Source organism: Bubalus kerabau, chromosome 2, assembly GCF_029407905.1.
Source record: "Bubalus kerabau isolate K-KA32 ecotype Philippines breed swamp buffalo chromosome 2, PCC_UOA_SB_1v2, whole genome shotgun sequence".
NCBI classification, from domain to species: Eukaryota; Metazoa; Chordata; class Mammalia; order Artiodactyla; family Bovidae; genus Bubalus; species Bubalus kerabau.
In genome coordinates, this window is record NC_073625.1 from 161,515,361 (window position 1) to 161,534,327 (window position 18,967).

General features: G+C 34.8%; 1 protein-coding gene across 41 annotated transcripts in view; it reads right to left on the minus strand.

Moving 5' to 3' along the window:
* Positions 1 to 412: 412 nt before the first annotated feature.
* MBNL1 (muscleblind like splicing regulator 1) overlaps positions 413 to 18,967 on the minus strand; it is a 192,051-nt gene continuing 173,496 nt past the window's right edge. For 25 of the 41 annotated variants that reach the window (XM_055569331.1, XM_055569319.1, XM_055569330.1 and 22 more), the window contains 5 exons: positions 18,109 to 18,262; positions 10,687 to 10,722; positions 9,899 to 9,993; positions 6,800 to 6,874; positions 413 to 3,838 (listed from right to left, as the gene is read on the minus strand). In XM_055569331.1, the coding sequence (XP_055425306.1) occupies positions 6,818 to 6,874; positions 9,899 to 9,993; positions 10,687 to 10,722; positions 18,109 to 18,262 (342 nt within the window). In that variant the 3' untranslated portion in view covers positions 413 to 3,838; positions 6,800 to 6,817. Of the gene's footprint in view, positions 3,839 to 3,875; positions 4,400 to 6,799; positions 6,875 to 7,912; positions 7,977 to 9,898; positions 9,994 to 10,686; positions 10,723 to 18,108; positions 18,263 to 18,967 lie in introns of those variants that run through there. The other 16 variants (XM_055569303.1, XM_055569306.1, XM_055569312.1 and 13 more) reach the window with 10 other exon arrangements.

Here is an 18,967-nt window from a genome sequence, read left to right on the forward strand (position 1 = left end):
AAATATTCCCTCAGATTGCGTGATTTCCAGTGCCAGTCTCCTGGGGTAGTTAGGCAAATAAAATTTCATTTACAGAAAGACTGTGATTCGGAATTGATAAAGAGCATTTCTTTTTTCCCCTTAAGAGTTCTCCCCTCCTGAACCTAAAATACATCAAACAGCACTCGAAGTGTCAGAGGAAAGGGGAAGAAGATTTTTCAAAAGCACTGGGCAGTGGGTGGCAACACATGATTCAGATTTTCCCCTTGGCCATGAGAGGCTAGTGGGGAGGAGAGTCAAGGTCCCAGTTGTTGTCAGTTAACACCTGATGATGAATTTCCATATCATTATGTTTGTCAAGACAGACACGCGTGAATGCATGAAACGCGCAAAAATAATAACACTTCAATCTCAGGTACACAAACATACTTAAGAAAGAGAAGTTTTATTAGGGCAATTTCACTTTATTTTTCCATACAGCAAAGTCAACTACTGCAGTAATAATAAAATAAGCATAAAACAAATTGCAGCCCAAGACAAAATACATAATTTTAAGCAACTACAAGCAGAAAGTAAGTTGTGATTACATAATAGTAAAACCAAGCACACCTGTCCTTTCAGCAGATGAAAGTGTAGGGTTGCTGATAAGTGCAACATTATAACCAGCTGGAGTGAAGGCTGGATACACTAATTCAGTAAACAAGTGCCCATTATCACATTTGCTTTTTTGAGTGCTTCTGAGTTGAAAATTAAAACCGTGAAAATTGAACTGTGTTTTATCTTTTTCACCTGCTGAAAGAACAGGCTCCTACAGCAATTAAAAAACAATCACATAACAACTATAGCTACGATGTGCTGTTTGGTTTGCCTGTTTATGGTTGAAATTTTGTGAAAGTCAATACTTGTTTTGAAGATTTTTTTCTTTCTTTTTTTTTTTTTTTGTGAACAGTAAACCACTGAAATTGGCAGAAACTGATTTGAATAGTATATGTCCTTAGTATAGTTCTTTCTCTCTCTCTTTTTTTTTTTTTTGTTGTTTTGTTGAAGTTTTAAACATGCAGTAGTTTTTGAAAAATGTAAGGAATATCTGATCCATGATTTCACCTTAATGGTTGAAGGACCTGCTATTTTTGGTAATGATCTTCAGGCAGATTTGGCCCAATGGAGTTTTTGTCAGTCATGAGATCTTGGAAGGATGGCATATCTTTCCAGCTGAAAAAATCCTGGCAAACTACAAGCTGTCCACAAAAAAGCAAAGCAACATGTTTGAAGGGGTATGGAGTGCTAACTCTGTGCCACTTTTGCAAGCAATTTTGCTCAGTCTGTCATTTTATTAGCCTTAACAAAACTCCTTGTAATTATAGACGTTTTTATTCAAAATAAGATCTTACTATTATACAGGTTTCTCTCTTTTGACTATATACAGAAGTGCAAAAAGTCAACCTTCTCTCTAGACGTTCCAACATGCTAAATTGCAGCATAATCAACCCTCAAGAGTTTGCACACACGCTATAATTCTCATTACGTAAACTTTGAGTATTTGGATTATCAACAAAAAGTCCCTTGTTCTATTTATTGATTATGCAGCTTATTTATAACAAGGCCTGATATTCAGGGATTTCAAAAATATTAAACAATACTTTAACATTTGAAATGGATACAGTAGAAAATAAATTTTATTCTAATATCTAGGATCTAGATCTTCTTATAATAACTAATTACAAACAAAATAAATCATCAAAATATTACTCAATTGTCTGCCAGGATTGTTGCGATAGCAACAACTTAACTTCTTACTTAGCAATGATTATATATTTATAAGATATCCATATAAAAGATCTTTGTTCTTTAATGAAAACTAGACAAGAACTAACAATGACTGACATTCTTACACTTTTAATATTAAATCAGTAAAATATAAATCATTTAGTTAACAATACGAATATTCATATGACACTACATGTAATTCAAAACTGAGTATGTTATGAAGGAAAAAACTACTTTTTTTTTTGTATTTTGAAAAGTTCATCGGTAAAATCTACTAAAACAAGAGTCTATAAACTGAAATGGTATTCGATTGTTAATAGAAAATGAAATCTAATAAATGTAGGAAATGAAAAACTACACTTTAACAAGAAAAATAAGTAATATTCTATAATGTAACTAACTACAGTAACATGTGCAGTCACCATTACTCTCTTAACACGATTGAAATTACATTGGTATGGGTTCCAACCCGTAATGTAATAATCTAAGGCTTTAATAGATGTACAGTACAATCAGTAAAATCAACACATCAGTCTTATATTAGAAAGCATCTCTCTCAAGCATAAAAACTTGCAGTAAACTTGGAAGTATGGAAAGTTCTAGAACTGAACTTTCACTTCTCCCATTCCATACTAGAACTACCAGTGACCTGGCCCCTACTTCAGCAATTTTTAGAACTGCTGAACAGAGCAAAAATATCCTTTACTAGCTGCAACATCCAAACCACAAAAAAGGAATTCCTTTGGATGAATCCATTCTTAAAAACTGAATGCACATCTATTTTTTTTAATTTGTAAAAGGCTTTCTAAGGCTATAAGCAGTAAATCGGAACAAAACAAAACAAAACAAATCACATATAAAATTCACCCATGTACTTAACCCACCCAATGACTAGGTTAATTAAACATGTCCCATTTTCATATTTTGGTTTATCATGCATCTGATGACAGTGCTGCTTTCTTCTTTGTTTAGAGTCACTATTTTAAACGTGACTGTGATGAAGCATTTAAGCAAATGTGAAACCAGTTTGCAAAGCATTTAGAGTCTTCTGACTTTTGACAGAGCTATAAATAGAAGCAAAATAATTTCCTCAAACTTTTTTTTTGTTACCGTGTCTCAGAAATGGCATATCCCTTTTGAATAACATGTTATACAGTATAGTAGGCATAAATATTACACTACAATGCATTAAAATAATTTTTATATATATCTATTATATATAATCTCCAGTATGTGTGAGTTTATCTGTATTGAGAGAGTCTGTGTTGTGCTGTCTATTCTGTTACTGTAAAGTTAAATCGGCCATTTCTGAGACAGCTTTGGTTTCCAAAAAAAAAAAAAAAGAATGGTGCCCTTTGACTGATTAGTACTAGCAAATAAGCAACAAAATGTGGCTCTGAAAACAATAACACTGAAGAAATAATACTCTAATTTGATGTACAGTCTATGGCACTTCATGAGAATCCTTAACAACATGGTACTTAAAGCCATGATGTGCTTTAAAAGATACACAGTTGTGGTTTTGCTTGGCACATTCATCTCTGTCAGATCCCTCCCTCACCACATCTTAAAATCTATTACATTAAAAATATTACTCAAACAAAAATGACTGTGCATGCACGCTCTCATCTATAATGGCAATTTTAAATACAAGGTGCACCTTTGTTATTTGTAAACCTTGAAAGAAATAAACTTATTTTTAAAAAATTATATCTTGGTCTACAGACGTACCAATACATAATAGAGTCATGGTTACACCATAGTCTGTCTTTTCAAGATGGCATGAATATATAGGAAACTAATTAGGTCTGCATATTTGAATGCATCACTCTGTGCTAGAAAAGAAAGACAATGTTGTTCTTTTAGACAGGAGTATCACCTCAGCACAAATATCAATTCAATGTACAAAGTGTATAGGCAACAGTGTGCAGTGGGTTTCCATGTTGTCTTTTCTTCTGGTTAACATGCAGTATGTGGATGTCTTGTGGCTGAGGGGTTTTTGTGTGTGGTTGCTTGACGGTATATACAATATGGCTAATGACCTCGTCCTTTCCTCTAACCAAGCACACTGTCCTTTCCTCTTTAGTACGATCTACAAGGGAAAAACAGAGAACCTTCTGTTAAAACAGACAATACCTAACAGCAGTTTCCCATATACATTCAACATGAAAACTGTATTTCTTGGTTTAAAGAGTGAACAGAGGAACGGCAGCACCTTCATGTAAAAACAAAAAACACATCGCAGGTACAAAGGACCAAAATGTGTTTATTGTCTCTTTGAGAATAAAATGACACTCACAGCTTCATAAAATTGTAGTCTCTGAACAAATATCAGCCAATACACAGCTCAAAGTATAAAATACATTTGCAGAATCAAGGGGCATGATACAGCAGAGCTCTTTTTAGCACTATCATTGTGGGACAGAATTTACAACTCACTTTACTTCTTTCTAAAGTTTAATAGGTTTCAGAAGTAATGATTTGGCCCACAAAATTAAAATCCATGAAACAGTCCTATTAAACACAATTTGTTCTATGTGGATGCTTGATTAGCACAGTATGTGTTTGCAAAATCAAACAAACAAACAAACAAAAAAAACCGAAGAGACTCTAAGTGACTGCTTTGGATAATTTGCAGTTTGGATTTTTTCTCCTAAAGGCAAGAAAAAGAAAAATCATTCCTTATTCTCTTGACAAATTCAGGTTGAACTGATATTACAATGTACTTGTGACTTAATAATTCCAGCTGTTACATGAAATTTGTTCCCATAGAATCTTTACATATTCAACTATGCTTTCATACAACTTGAGAATTAAAAAAATCACCATTCTGCTCCACTCAAAAACCATTCTAAATATTGCAGCTTCTCATGAAAATGTAGAAGTATTTGTTAAATAAACTGAACCGTAAAGAGCTTAAGTTTCAATACTGACAAATCTACTGTTTTGCTAACTGATGAACTCCACAGCCATTCTGTATTTTTTCTGAACCTGGATTATTGCTAAGAAACAGAACTTGTTTACATATATACATACCCAACTGACCATAAAAGCTTGAAATGTGTTTTTTTTTAACATGTCAAAAGAAGAACTCTATATACTACAAAGTGATGTACTATTATATTATACAGAATAATAAACCTTATTATTAGAACTGCACTGAGAGAGCTTATGAAATAGAAATCAGTTTCAGTAATTTAATTCATGATTGCAGCACATCTTTGGTGGTGCATCTCGGCTTGAGTTTATCATTCCTTTATTTCAAGTTGTGTCTGTTTTCTTCTGTATGAGTTCGTCCTCTGACAAGCTCTTCCTATGGATTATTATTACAAGGGCCTCTGAACTGGTTCCCTAACACCATCTCCTGATTCAACATCCTGTCCCTTCTTCTATAAGGCTCTGATACCTCCTTTCTCTCTGCATCAACCTTTACTGTTCAAATTCACTTAATTTCTGACTCGGTTAGGAAGATCTGCTCCTTCATCTTTGTTCCTAGAGGAATTTGTTCAAAGCTTTCTTATTTTAATAAAGAGTGCTAAAATTTCCATTATCATCTCACTGACTGTCAATCTTTATTTCATCGACCTGGTAACTGACACACAGTAGATAACACAAAAAATCATTTATAAATGTGTTAATGCACAGATAAATGAATGAAAAGAAGCAACAAAGAAAGAATGATCACTCATCTTATTTACCAGATTCAGTTTTAAGCATTGTAGCTCTTCTTAAATATAAAAAGAAATACCTAATATAATTCTTAGCAGGTAGATAACTTGAATGAATACGTAAGAATAAAACATGCTCTAAAAGGATGAAACAGGGTCATCTTTGCAAGTCAATGTGTCTGAAAAGAAACTACAAGACTTTCAAACTATTTGAGCAAATATCCAGGTAGATGTGTGCATGTGTGTGTAGATGTGTGCGTGTGTGTGTATGTGTGTGCATATATGCATGCATGCTGCTGCTGCTACTGCTAAGTCACTTCAGTCGTGTCTGACTCTGTGCAACCCCATGAACAGCAGCCCACCAGGCTCTCCTGTCCCTGGGATTCTCCAGGCAAGAACACTGGAGTGGCTTGCCATTTCCTTCTCCAATGCATAAAAGTGAAAAGTGAAAGTGAAGTCACTCAGTCGTGTCTGACTCTTCGCGACCCCATGGACTGCAGCCTACCAAGCTCCCCTGCCCATGGGATTATCCAGGCAAGAGTACTGGAATGGGGTACCATTGCCTTCTCCGATATGAATGCATGAATATATTTAAATCAGCCTCTTTATATCCTAATGACCCTGATGTGGTGAAGCATGGGGTAAACTAGATACATGTTCTCATTTAGGATTTAGCAAGACAATTTTTGAATAAAATAAATGCTGACCTATACCAGGGATCAGCAAACTATTGCCTGTAAGCTAAATCCTGCCTACTGCCTATTTTTGTGTGTGTCCAACTTTTTGTGACCTTATGATCCATAGCCCACCACGTTCCTTGGTCCACGGGATTTTCCAGGCAAGAATACTGGAATGCGTTGCCATGCCCTCCTCCAGGGGATCTTCCCAGCCCAGAGATCTAACCTGTGTCTTTTATGTCTCCTGCATTGGCAGGTGGGTTCTTTGCCACTAGCACCACCAATAAAGTTTAACTGGAACACAGCACACCCTTTCATTTACACACTGTCTCTGGCTGCTTTCATGCTATGTCGGCAGAGTAGCCCTATGGCCCACACAACCAAAAGAAAAAGCTTGCCAGTCCCTGATCTACACCTTCTATTTAGTTTTAAGCTGTATTTTTCCTTCACGATTGTGCTTATTTCTAGTACAAAATTTTAAAAAATGTATATATCCTCAGTATTATGCATATTTAAATGACATTAGCATATGTCTTATAAATTCATACATTAAAATTCCTCATAACCCATCTAAGATAAAATCGTGAGTTCTATATAAATACATTTTTTTGAAATTCTGCAAAAATTTTTAAGTGCATTACACAATTGTTATCTTAAGGAAAAAAAAAACACCACGAATATACACTCAATATTACATAATGAACTTACTGTTTAGTGATGAAAATTCTACATCTGGGTAACATACTTGTGGCTAGTCAGATGTTCGGCAGATATTATGGGTATCTAGCAAATAAAAAATTATTTAATGAATGATCCATGCAAGCAAGCCAACAACCAAGAGATGAAAACATCTTAATATTAAATTTTTTAAGAAAGTGAAATTCAGCTGTGAGGTGACAGTCCTTATCTGATCAACATAACAGTAAGTTAATGTAAACTTAATGCCAAAGTAGCAACTCATTGTTTAAAATCTTTGTGTTAAATACTATTCTATAAATGTTATCAGTTTTTAGGAAGTAAGAGAAGTAAAACTATCAAAAATTCATGCAGAGCAGTAATTGAAAAGAAGCCCTTTTTGTTGGCCTACACACACGCGCCTGTGGTTTCAGTTATTCTGTATTCTAGAAAGCAAAGTAGGCAAGGTCTTGCCTATTTTGTGCAACCAATTTCTACATTTTCATTCAACTTATGGTATCTAACATTTTTTTCCAAGTTAAAAATACCAGGTAATAATTATAAAGGAGTATTTCAAAAGAACCGGATAAAAGCATGTAAGTCTACTTCAGAACATATTCCTGAATCCTGATTGCACCTTTTATTGCATTTTAAATGGGCAAGAAAATTACAAAACTTGACAGAAAACACAATAAGGAACCCAAATAGAGGTGACTTGTTTCAATCATCCCAACAGCCATTTTCCAATTTGTAGCCCAATTCTTCTCTACCCAGAATGATGACTGCTATACTGGGGGAGGCAACACAGCACAGGTTCAACCCCTAGTGACCCATTTCTGGGTGTGTAAACGTGAGCAAAGCACTTCATTACTCTATACTTAGGTTTCTTCATCTCTAAACTGGCACTAATCTCATTTCAGCAAGGTTGAGGGGAGAAGAGTGAAATCGCATACATGAAGGCATTCTGTTGCTGTTTCCATCTAGATGTCCTAGACTAACTACCTCAACGTATTACAATCCACAGTCTGGAGTGTAAATTAGTATGTCTCTGTTTTATTTCCATTTCTCAGCTGACATCTTTACACAATTTACAGCACTGGCAAATGGCACGAAAATGTGCTCCAAGCATAATGAAGCTTCTCATACCATTTTTCCTGCTGCTGCAGGACAGGATGTGGCACCCAACAGTGTAGAAGCATCAAGGATGGGGCTGTCGAAACATACCAAGGACCTTCAACACCAATCGATGCAGATGAAGGGCCAGCTATAAACTTCTGCATGCATGCAGGCTGCATTTTGTGGCATCAGCTATGTCCAGCATCGCTAATGTACTGTAGGCATATACATATGTATGTATATGTAGATATAATATATGTGTGTATATATATATCCATTCCCTTTTCTTTCTTCTGGTTGTCAAACAGTATGAAGACCCAAGATTATGCATGAAATGGTCACAGCACAATGCAAAAAGTAAAGTGTCCCCTACAACCAAGGTGGCCAAGGGCATGTTGAAATTTGCTTTGCTGTAGTTCTGCTTACACCAGCAATTCTATAGTCATACATGGTACACACAAGAGTGCAGCATCACTGATCTGCACCATAAATGGACTGCATTGAATCCATTAAGAAATTTCTGCCATAGATTACTAACATGCCACATATGCACAATCTAGCATTCTTGTAAATGAGTCTGATGTGTTAGCGAAAATCCAAGGCTATTTTGACAAACTTCAGAAAAACTAATGATTCTTCGCCAAGAAATGTTTAAAGCTTGTCTGAAACTTTAAAATACATCCATTTTGGCATGCTGCTTTTGAAAGTTTTTAGTGACTATATTTATAGTTTATAGTTCTTCCTCAATGGTACATGGCGTACTGCAGAAACAAGGCTGCTCCTCCTTATAGTGAGAACTGCAAATTCAAATGGCATTTAAAGGGGCAACCCGTCGATACCCATCTGATACTGCTTGTTTTGCTTTGTTTTTGAGATTCATTTGGTTGCATTTAACTTGGTCTGTGAATTATCTGAAATTTGATTGGACTCTAGATATTTCATATGCTGATAACCCTATTGAACTTGCTTTCGTAACAAACCTATCTATACTTTCAAGCCAAAAACTACTTTACATAAATTTGATTTTGATTCAACCAGTATTTTCTAGACTATAATTTTAAATAGGAGCTAAAAATGCTGGCGGAATCCATGCAGATTTTAAATTTCAAATATTTTAACAATTATTTTCTTTTGAATAATTACATTATGAAATTTAAATTTCTGAAACATATTCCTTTTACTTAAAAAACAACCCTGTGTATTTGTCACTCCATGTAGACTTGTATGGAGCACAGAATGACTCTAATTGCTATACGTGGTGCCTTCTTCTTTCCTTCATAACCCTCTAACATTTATGCTGAGTAGTTACAGAAATAAGAGCACTTACAAATTTTATTTTTTCACTTAAATCATTGAGAATCAAAACTTGAACACTTACTTATTTTAACTTATTTTGAGTATGCAATCTGCTTATCAAATAAAACTAATGAATTTATGACAAACTCTATTTACAAGAGTGGTTGTTTGTGGCATATATAGCACATTTAAATATTTTGCTTTTTATTAAGAATTTAGGCAGGAAACTATATATATATATATATATATATATATATATATATATATATATATCCAATGCTTATAACAAAACCCTTAAAATCACCTATATTTTTAAAATTACTTTTTATTATATAAGTTTCAGGTGTACAGTACTGTAGTTCAACATCTGTATACACTACCTGATATAATTTCGATTGGTCAAAATACCTGCATGATTTTGATTTGAGACCAACTGAGAATTGCTTGTGTAATTATCATTTTAGTAGCTTTAGAAATGGAGCTGCGACAACTTTGGAGCACTTATAAATGGCATAAAAGCATTCTGCTGCTCATCATAGAAAGAATGTGTAGGCCAACAAGAGGTATCTTTGAAACCCCATGCTATTAAAGCACCCTCTACAGCCCTCACGGACACACGATTCCCCACTGACCTCAATGGGAAATCCACGTGCGTAAGGGCTGTTGGATTGAGCCCTATTAGAGTTGGTTTTTAAGAAACAAAGCTGTAAATTAGCAAACCTGGTTGGCTGTGGCTGTTGCAGCGAAGGGAACACTTGTGGCAGATGTTGTTGCTGCGGACACAGTGGCTGGCGTAGCACCGTGCACCATGGGAACTTTCGGAGGGAAAATCATATAAGCAAACATACAGAAGAGTGTAGCAATATGGAAACCATGGCAACATGGAGGAGATAATTGGGCATGGTATTTATCACAGCAGTAAGCCATGTGACGGGACATCATCACCAGCGAGTGACATGCAATCACAGCGCAAAGCAGGACAACATTCCAAGGAGAGAGGGGGAAGGGGGATGAAAGAGAAAAAAAAGGGGAAAAAAAGCTTGTTACCATCAAATCAAGAAAATTGACACAAACAGGCTTAATTTGCTAAGTCAACACCAAGAATTTTATATAGTGTTCATAGTTAGACATTCAAAATCTAAGTCAAAATACAGATATTTACTTCATATATACAATTATCTGTTTTTGAATAAAAGTATGTTTTCTTATTTACTATTATAAAAATACACAATATATTACTTTTATGAGATAGTTTGCTTTTTTTTTACACACCAGAACTCATAGTCCAATCAAAATCCACCAAAGGTGACTAAAGGAAACTTGTGTGTAAAGAAAACATTTATGTGCGTCCATGTCAATTAAATAGAAAATGGCATTTAATTGACAGGTGTTAGTAAAAAGGAAATGGACTTGCCCAATAGATAAAAGTTAAACTCAGCAGTGGATTTTGAGGGGCTGTGAGGTGCACCATAGGTTTAAGATAATCAAGAAACAAAGCTGGCACCTACCAACACTTGTAGCGGGTGTCATGCACAATATTGAGCCTGCCCATCATGCATTGCAACAGGAAGGTGGATTTGAAAAGGGAAAAGAATTAAAACATCCCATCACACGTGTAATTAGGAAATTCATTTGAACAAAGAAGAAAAATTGTTATTATGGGAACAGTGGCATGTAACTGTCAGCACAATCAAATCATACAATAGCATAGTGATCAATTAGAACTAGTCTCAAGTGAAGAATAAAAGCCAGTTTAACTGTGTGCTGGTACACTTTGTTTCTCCTAATTGCTGCCTATAAATAAAAGTTAGTTTTTTTAAAAAAATGGAAACCTGCTTAATTCTTTTAAAAATAATATTGCAATTTGTTTTGTTTTAATCTGGTTACTGGCCATCTGGTGGCTTTGCTATTTCTGACTTTTTAACATATGAATTGAGCACATGTTAAATAATTAAGAGAAATTTACTAAGAGGCTAAATAATTCAACGCACAGAACTGACTTAACAATGTAATGAAACCAAAGCACTCATTTCATTCCCTTAGTTTTATTTATTTCCCTGTTCAATGCAGCAGCAACCACACAGAAAGGGAAGGGGTTGTGATCAACCATACAGGAATTTTATCTGGAGGGATACCAAGCAATATAAATAAGGCATAAGGAGAAACTGAACTTTTGCACTGCCTTAGTTTGGAATTTAAATGTACAGAAAACATTTAGATGGGACACACTTTCTTAAAGTCTCGAACTGATTTATTACTTAGAAGGTATCTGAGAAAGCAGACTGGTTTTCCTTGCTGTTTTAAACCTTCAGGACTTCTCAGAACGGCAAGTGTTCTATGAAATTTCACATTCAAAAATGGTTAATTAGATTAGAATAAAAACCCTTAATGGGGGATAATGAAGATATATACACTGCATAGGGGTGTTGGCACTGATGTTCACAATGGCTCTCCCACAACGTTAAAATCAGTATTACATAGATAGTACCTGTTCTCTTTGCCATATAAACATTGGAAAATCTACCTAATCTTACCAAACACAGGGCACTTTCCCATATATTGAATTACTGTTCTTTCTATGAGACTATTTTAGACTCCTAGGTTTTAAAATATCACATGATTTTATATTTCTATCTAAATCTTGGCACATCCTATTTACATACTAGCAGCATCTGGGATGAACATTTGTTAGAAAAAATCTGCCAATTGCGTCTTGTCAGAGATGGCCCTACAAAACAAAGCTGCCATTGAGAAGCATAGATTACTTCACTGGCATCCTTGTAATAGCTGCAATTAGACTGTTATCACAATTAAGACTGTGGGCGCAATGATCAATGATTAAACTCGGGAAGAGAGCTAGGGAGGCATTCTCTCAGGTGGAGTACTATTACACTGATAGGCATTATTTATGAAGACACTTGAAGATCTCTGTCATTTGCTACCACTACTGAGCCAAAGCCTTGTGGAAGACAACAAAAACAAATCAGTGATAACTGAGACAGTAATTTGAGACAGCAGAGCAAGCAAACTTTAATATCCTAGATTCTATGAAATCATTATCCTCCAACAGTTGGGCCAGAAGACTGGGAAAGAATGAATGAAAGATGAATGAAAAAGAATAATGTGGAATTTGAGAAATATTTGTTTTAAATACTGTCCAGGGTAAGTTTTAAATTTATTATTTATTATTATGCTGCAATTTGTCTATTATGTTTCATCCCATGCATAAAGAAGGCTGCACATGCTGAAAATGAGTTAACCTTATCCTACCTCTCTAAAACCCTAAAGCTTTTAGGATTTGAATTTCAGTTTGAGCTATCTTCCTCATTACCATTAAAACCAATGCACACAGTTTTGAGAGGGATTTGCAGCAAATAAACATAAGGCAGCAATGAAAATACTAGCCAGGGTGCAGTAACTCACAAATATGAAGACATAATGCTGTAGGACCCACTTACCGAAATCAAAAATCACTTTTGAAATGACCGTAATAGCCATCTTTACATCAGATTGGTTGATTTATGAATAATGATTGCATAAATAGCCAATTAAAATTTTTTATTCAATTTTCAGCATAAGGTAAAATTTAAGTGAATGTCAATTTCAAATTTCCCCTACGAAGGTAGAGCAGAATGGTGTGCTTCTGAGGAATGCAAGATGTTAATTACATGATTTTTAAATTGAAATGTTAAGTTAATCTGTATGAAGATTCAGAAAATACAACTAGGAAAGTAGTTTACCAATGAGATGTACGTGTAGTTCAAATCAGTTCAAGGAAAAGGGAAAAAAGTAGAGAGGAAAAGAACTATAGAGATTTTGTTGGAGGTTTGAATTTACATGTGGTAATTCAAGCCTATTTAGGTGTATTATGATAGGAGTAAAAAGCTGATTTAAAGCCTTCTAAAAATACTCTATATCATTTAGAACTAAAAGTTCACAATAAATTGAATTATTCTTAAAATTGATGTCTAAAGAAGCAATAGCTTCATATAATTTATTTTTATAATCTATTGAATTATATTTTGTGTCTCTACTGAGTTCAGGAAATAACAAAAAAACAGTGCTTACTACATTCCTGGCTTTATTCCAAACTCTTAGACCTGTCTGTAAAAGCGCTTTAAGAAAATGGTTTATCAAATTATGCTTAAAACTAACTTACACATAACTTTATGAAATAATCACCAGTATTATCTCCTTTTTATATATGAAAAAATTAAAGTATAACTTATGATAGACTGTATTTAAACTTCCAAGCCAGATTTATAATCATTATGCTAAGGTTCAAATAAACCATCTTTATTAACTTCATTAATCATACTAAAAATGATAACTGAAAGTTTTGTTTTCTTTTCTTTCTGTAAAAGCAACCCCATCCCTTGCATCTCTCCTCTTATTCCAAACCCTCAGGAAAGTTTTCTGGACTTCTGTTTCCTTCTTTCTAGGAGTGTTCGCTCAAGGTGAAGCTGAAGCTGTTGAAAGCAAACTTATTTTTAGGTTTTTAAAAATCATAAGCCTACAATGACTGAGGGCAATATGCTAGGAAGAGAAGTATGCTTTTGCAGATGGCAAGTGGGCAAAAATGGTGAAGGAAAGCAGAGAGAAAAAAATTCTTCCAGACTCTGAAGAGAAGGCGAGAAGCGTGCAGGGCCCCTCGGTAATTGGGCTGGTGGTGTGTTCTTTCACAGAAGCGCTGCCAGAAGCAGGCTTTCCAGGGAATGGGCTGCATGGGAGGCTAAGGAGCTTAGGCAAGGATGCTGGTACCCAAGGCAGGCACAGAAGCCCTGGAGCACCTGCCTTCAAGGGATCTTCTAAGCATGGACAATGATTACATCAGCAATGGCCAGTGTTGACTGAAGAATGGAGACTGGGTAACCTGTCTGAGACTACTGGATGGCACAGGATCACCATTCGAGTAGAGGTGGGAAAGAAGAGGAGATGTGAGGATGGGAATCCTGGAATTTCAGTGGTGCCTGATACATCTATCCAATACTGAAACTGAAGTTTGGAATTGGACTTAATATAAATTCAGGAAAACAAAACTGATGTAAATAAAAGTGTTATTTCGTGAAATTTATACCTACAACATAAGTAGACATTAGATTACGTATACTCTGTATGAATAGTAAATTTAGTCTTAATGGGTGAAGGTAAAAAAAAAAAAGGACTATACATCTAAAAAAATAAAAATTTCTTCAGTGTGAACATGGTCCAAATTACTAATATTTATCTTTAAATGAGATGGAGGGTATAAAAGTAAAAGGCTAGAAAACTTTCCTGGGAGGGGTGGGAGTGCGATGGGAGATGCAGTGGGATGTAGTTGACTGAATGAATAGAAAGATGGATGAACAAGTGAGTTAGAAGGATGTGCGGTGCTAAGTCATTTTAGCTGTGTCAGACTCATTGTAACCCCATGGACTGTAGACCGCCAGGCTCCTCCGTCCATGAGATTCTCCAGGCAAGAATACTGGAATGAGTCGCTATGGCCTCCTCCAGGGGAATCTTCCTGACCCAGGGATCGAACCCGCATCTCTTTTGTCTCCTGCATTGGCAAGCAGGTTCTTTACCACTGGCAACACCTGGGAAGCCCAGGAAGAAGGATAGGTGGATGGAAAACAGGGAAGGAAAGAAGAAAAAGAGGAAGAGAAGGAGGTAGGAACAGAAAGAATAGATAGATGGTTAGAAGGATGGATGGATAAATGGACAGATGAATGCATACATGGATAGATGCATGGATGGACTGATGGATAGATGGGTAAAGGCCACATAAGTCGAAGTTTGTTCTTAAAAGTTATGGTATATACTAATTTTTCTTTACTAGTTAGGTGGCTTGTCATGGAATCCTGATCTTTTGCTAGCAACCTGTTCTGTATACAGTTACCTGCTCCTAAGATTTAGTCAACCATGCTTCACTATAATGTCAATGAAATAGACCTATATATCCCTGATGTTATTATTGAAGCAACAGAACAACAGAAGAACAGAATTCTAAAACTCTAAACTGCAAAAAATAAATGGCTTTCTTTCTCTAATCAGTTCCAATAAAGTCTTCAAATATAACTTCCAAATTATAATATTGTGGTTAGATAGGATGCTCTGATCACAGAATTCATCTATAGGTCTGCAGAATAACCTAGACTTTGGAAAATGAATTTCCTTTTCCTCCGTATCACATGAGATGACACATGAATTTATGGTAGGATAGATTTTCTGTAGTTCTCAAAAATTAATTGACAATATTTAAAAATGGACAGATTTCACATATAACTGTTCAAAAGTCCAGAGTATCTGGGAAATAAATCATAAGATCTAGCAATACTGGACACCAGAGCCATCACCTTGAGTTGTATACAACCAACCCTGAGAGGCACAGACACAACCACCCATAGTCACAAAGACTATGACATATATGGAGCCACAAAGGGTGTCCAGCGCACAACAGGTACAACCTACAGGGCAGATAATCTTCTAAGGCAACAAAGGCTAAGTCTGAACACTGATTGTCCCCTTCAGACTAGGCCTAAGCTCTCCTGCACTTCCCAGACCCCATAGCTTCAAATTTACTTCTTGCTTCACTTGTTCATATTTCCTGCCTGGCTTTTAAGGTATTTGGGTTTTTATATATTTTCTACATTAGATTTCTTTCCTTCCCAGCTGTAGGATAAAGTGGTTTGGCAGGAGTATAGATGGGCTATCCATTATAACTTTTTAATGTCACTGTGGCACATAAGTACATATGAGATTAAAAATACTCTGAAGGAATGAAGGAGGTACTACCTACTTCTATGTGATGACTAAAGGTTAACCTGCAAGCTCTTTAAAACTGGGTTACAAATAAACCTTATTTGATATTACTATTGCAATAATTACATATTGACTACAAATATAAAAAATATTTCTGATGCAAATTTATCATAAAAAATGCAAACAAATCTTAAAATTTTCAGCATATTTCTTTTTTTTTTAATTTTAATTGGAGGCTAATTACCCTACAATATTGTATTGGTTTTGCCATACATCAACATGAATCCACCACGGGTGTACACATGTTCCAATATATTGTGGCACATTTTATTTAAATTAACAATGCTTAGTTTCTAGACAGAGAGTTAAGTATGACTCTGATTTATAAAGGTATTTATTGGTTTTCCCTGAGTTGAATTTTACCTAGCATCTTTTGCTCTATCCTATCCACAGACTAAAGTCCATTCCATAGAGAGACTATGGTCATAAATCAGAGTCATACATGTCATACAATTAATGATTATACTTATTTAGAAAAGTCTTCAGTCATGTGAATGTTGTTGGAGAAAATGATGCAAAATCCACTTGATAAAAGAGATTATTTTAGGTTTCTTTAAGTAATACATGGAAGAAGTTAAATTTGTTTTCACTTTTAGATTTTTAAATAAAGAAACTCATTTCTAGTAGTAATGTTTCATTCAGTGAAATAAACTGACAAACATAGTTGTTAATTTCTTCAAAAAAATCACAGTAGTTACCTACAATTCCTTGAAACTTTGTCTAGTGATCTGACTATAGAAAAATTGATAGATTATTTGCTGGAGATAGCATAAATCCAGGGAGATGGAAATTTATACTAAAGCAAAAAAAATTATTTCTGGAAATCTCTGAAAACATACATATGTTGAGAAAAAATTTTTAATTTTATAAAACTTAAAAGAAATGTGACTTTTCCTTCAGAGTACAACAAATACCCAAAGATCAAATGACTTAATTTCTATTCTAAAATGGACAAACTTCAACTTGATAGATACTATTTCATGAGTTCAAATATAATTTTATCTGTGGTGCTAGGGCAGGCTATTTCAATTAGTGGAATATTCTATTCTAGTTCATTGAATATTACTACATATTCTACACATGGATGGCTAGTTTTCAAAGAGGCAGTGTATAAAAAGCTGTACTTGGCAGTAAAAACTAATGAGAATATAATTTATTCTCACTATTAAAAAACAAATTATCACATTTCCTCATGGTATTTTGAACCTAATGTACTATAAATACTGTTAGCATAGTATAACATACTAATGGGTCTGGATCTTTGACATACACAGCTAATCATAAATTTATCAATTTAATTAATAAAATTATTTTATTAACTGAATCTCTTAACACAAGGCAATTTTTAAGAAAGATTAAGAGATGAAGAGGAAAATAATATTAGAGTCTCTGGTTACTTGAATTCTAGATTATAAGGAATGTAATATGTATTGTCTGAAGCAAATGAAGAGTAAGTGAAAATAATAAATTTCCAGGTAATTAAGTGACTGATTATGTTTTTAAATTGTAAATCTTTGTGTATAGTTCTAGAGTATGTTTATGTTACTCAGTTGAAATCAACTGAAACCATAAATGTGTAACTCACTTATACATGTAAACTTCACCAGGTACTTAGGGCTACTTCAATATTAGCTCAGGAGCAGCAGTTTTAAGTGATGTATAGTGATTGGTACCAATAAGATTGGAACAGAGTCAGTTTTTTATTCTCCACCTTGAAAACAAAAAGGCTGAAAAATAAAAACCAAAACTGAAGTGTCATTTCATATAATTCAAATGAACTCTGGAATCATGAAGGCAAAGGGGTCTTACAGCAGGAAAGGGTCATAAAATAGCTTGACAGACACATAACGGTGTTGAGGAAAGAGAAAAAAAAAAGAGAACTCTATTTCATTTCAAATTACACAAATACAAATAAATATACAAAATATCACTGACTTCTCATCCATTTTTCATCAACCTAAAAGTCTTAGTTTTTAAGGAAAGTCATAGGAGAGACCTGAGATAACTTTTCATCTTACCTTCCACCTGCTCTATGGGTAAAAACGACTAGGGGTGTGGCTTATCTGCTCTACCGATAGAAATCTACATGCATCATCAGATTTATTTATTAACAAACTCAAACGCCTTACCTGGTGGGAGAAATGCTGTATGCTGCTGTAACTGCATGTTGGCTAGAGCCTGTTGGTATTGGAAAATACCAGTGTTAAAGACTGCTGTGGCACCGTTGGTTTTTTCAAGAGCAGGCCTCTTTGGTAATGGGGGAAGTACAGCTTGAGGAATTCCCTGTTTAGTGAGTGAGTATAAAAAACAAATACCAGTAAAAAGAGAAAAAGAAAAAAGAAAAATCAGTTGAAGGCTAAAATTGTTAGGAAGCATGAGCAAGCAAGCAGCAGAGCACTTAACTACCCGAGGAAAAAAACATCCAGTAAACAAAAATTTAAAGGGAAAAAAAAAAGCAAGATTAAGCTTTAAAGGAAGCATTATTTTTGTCTTGGAGAAAAACAATCCCACTAGTATGAGAGCACATGTTATAACGTGTTAAAGTGTTTTAAGTCCCATAATGCTTCAGGCTTTCTGGGAGAAGCCGTTGATTTGGGAAAAGAAGAAAAGCTGCACTGCGAGCTCCATGAGGATTGACAAGTATAAGCAATGTTAATAGTTAATTGTACGAAGTGACCGAAACTGGTAAAATAAACCCAGTCCCACTCTGCCCCCCTCCCCACATCTACCTAAACATGCACATGTCCCAGAGCATGCAAGTTTTTTTTTTTTTCTTAAAACACTGAACTATAAATATTAAAAAGTCAATAATTCTATCACTAAAGCCATGCTAACCAAACAGGTACATAAATATACAGTCCAAAAATACATTTTTAATGTCCTTCAAATACTTCATTAGAACATTCTACAATGTAGTTAAACTGAATGTGGGCTGCTGGGTTTTTAGATTCTTTCATTGTAGCACATCTGTCCAGGGACTTGTTTATA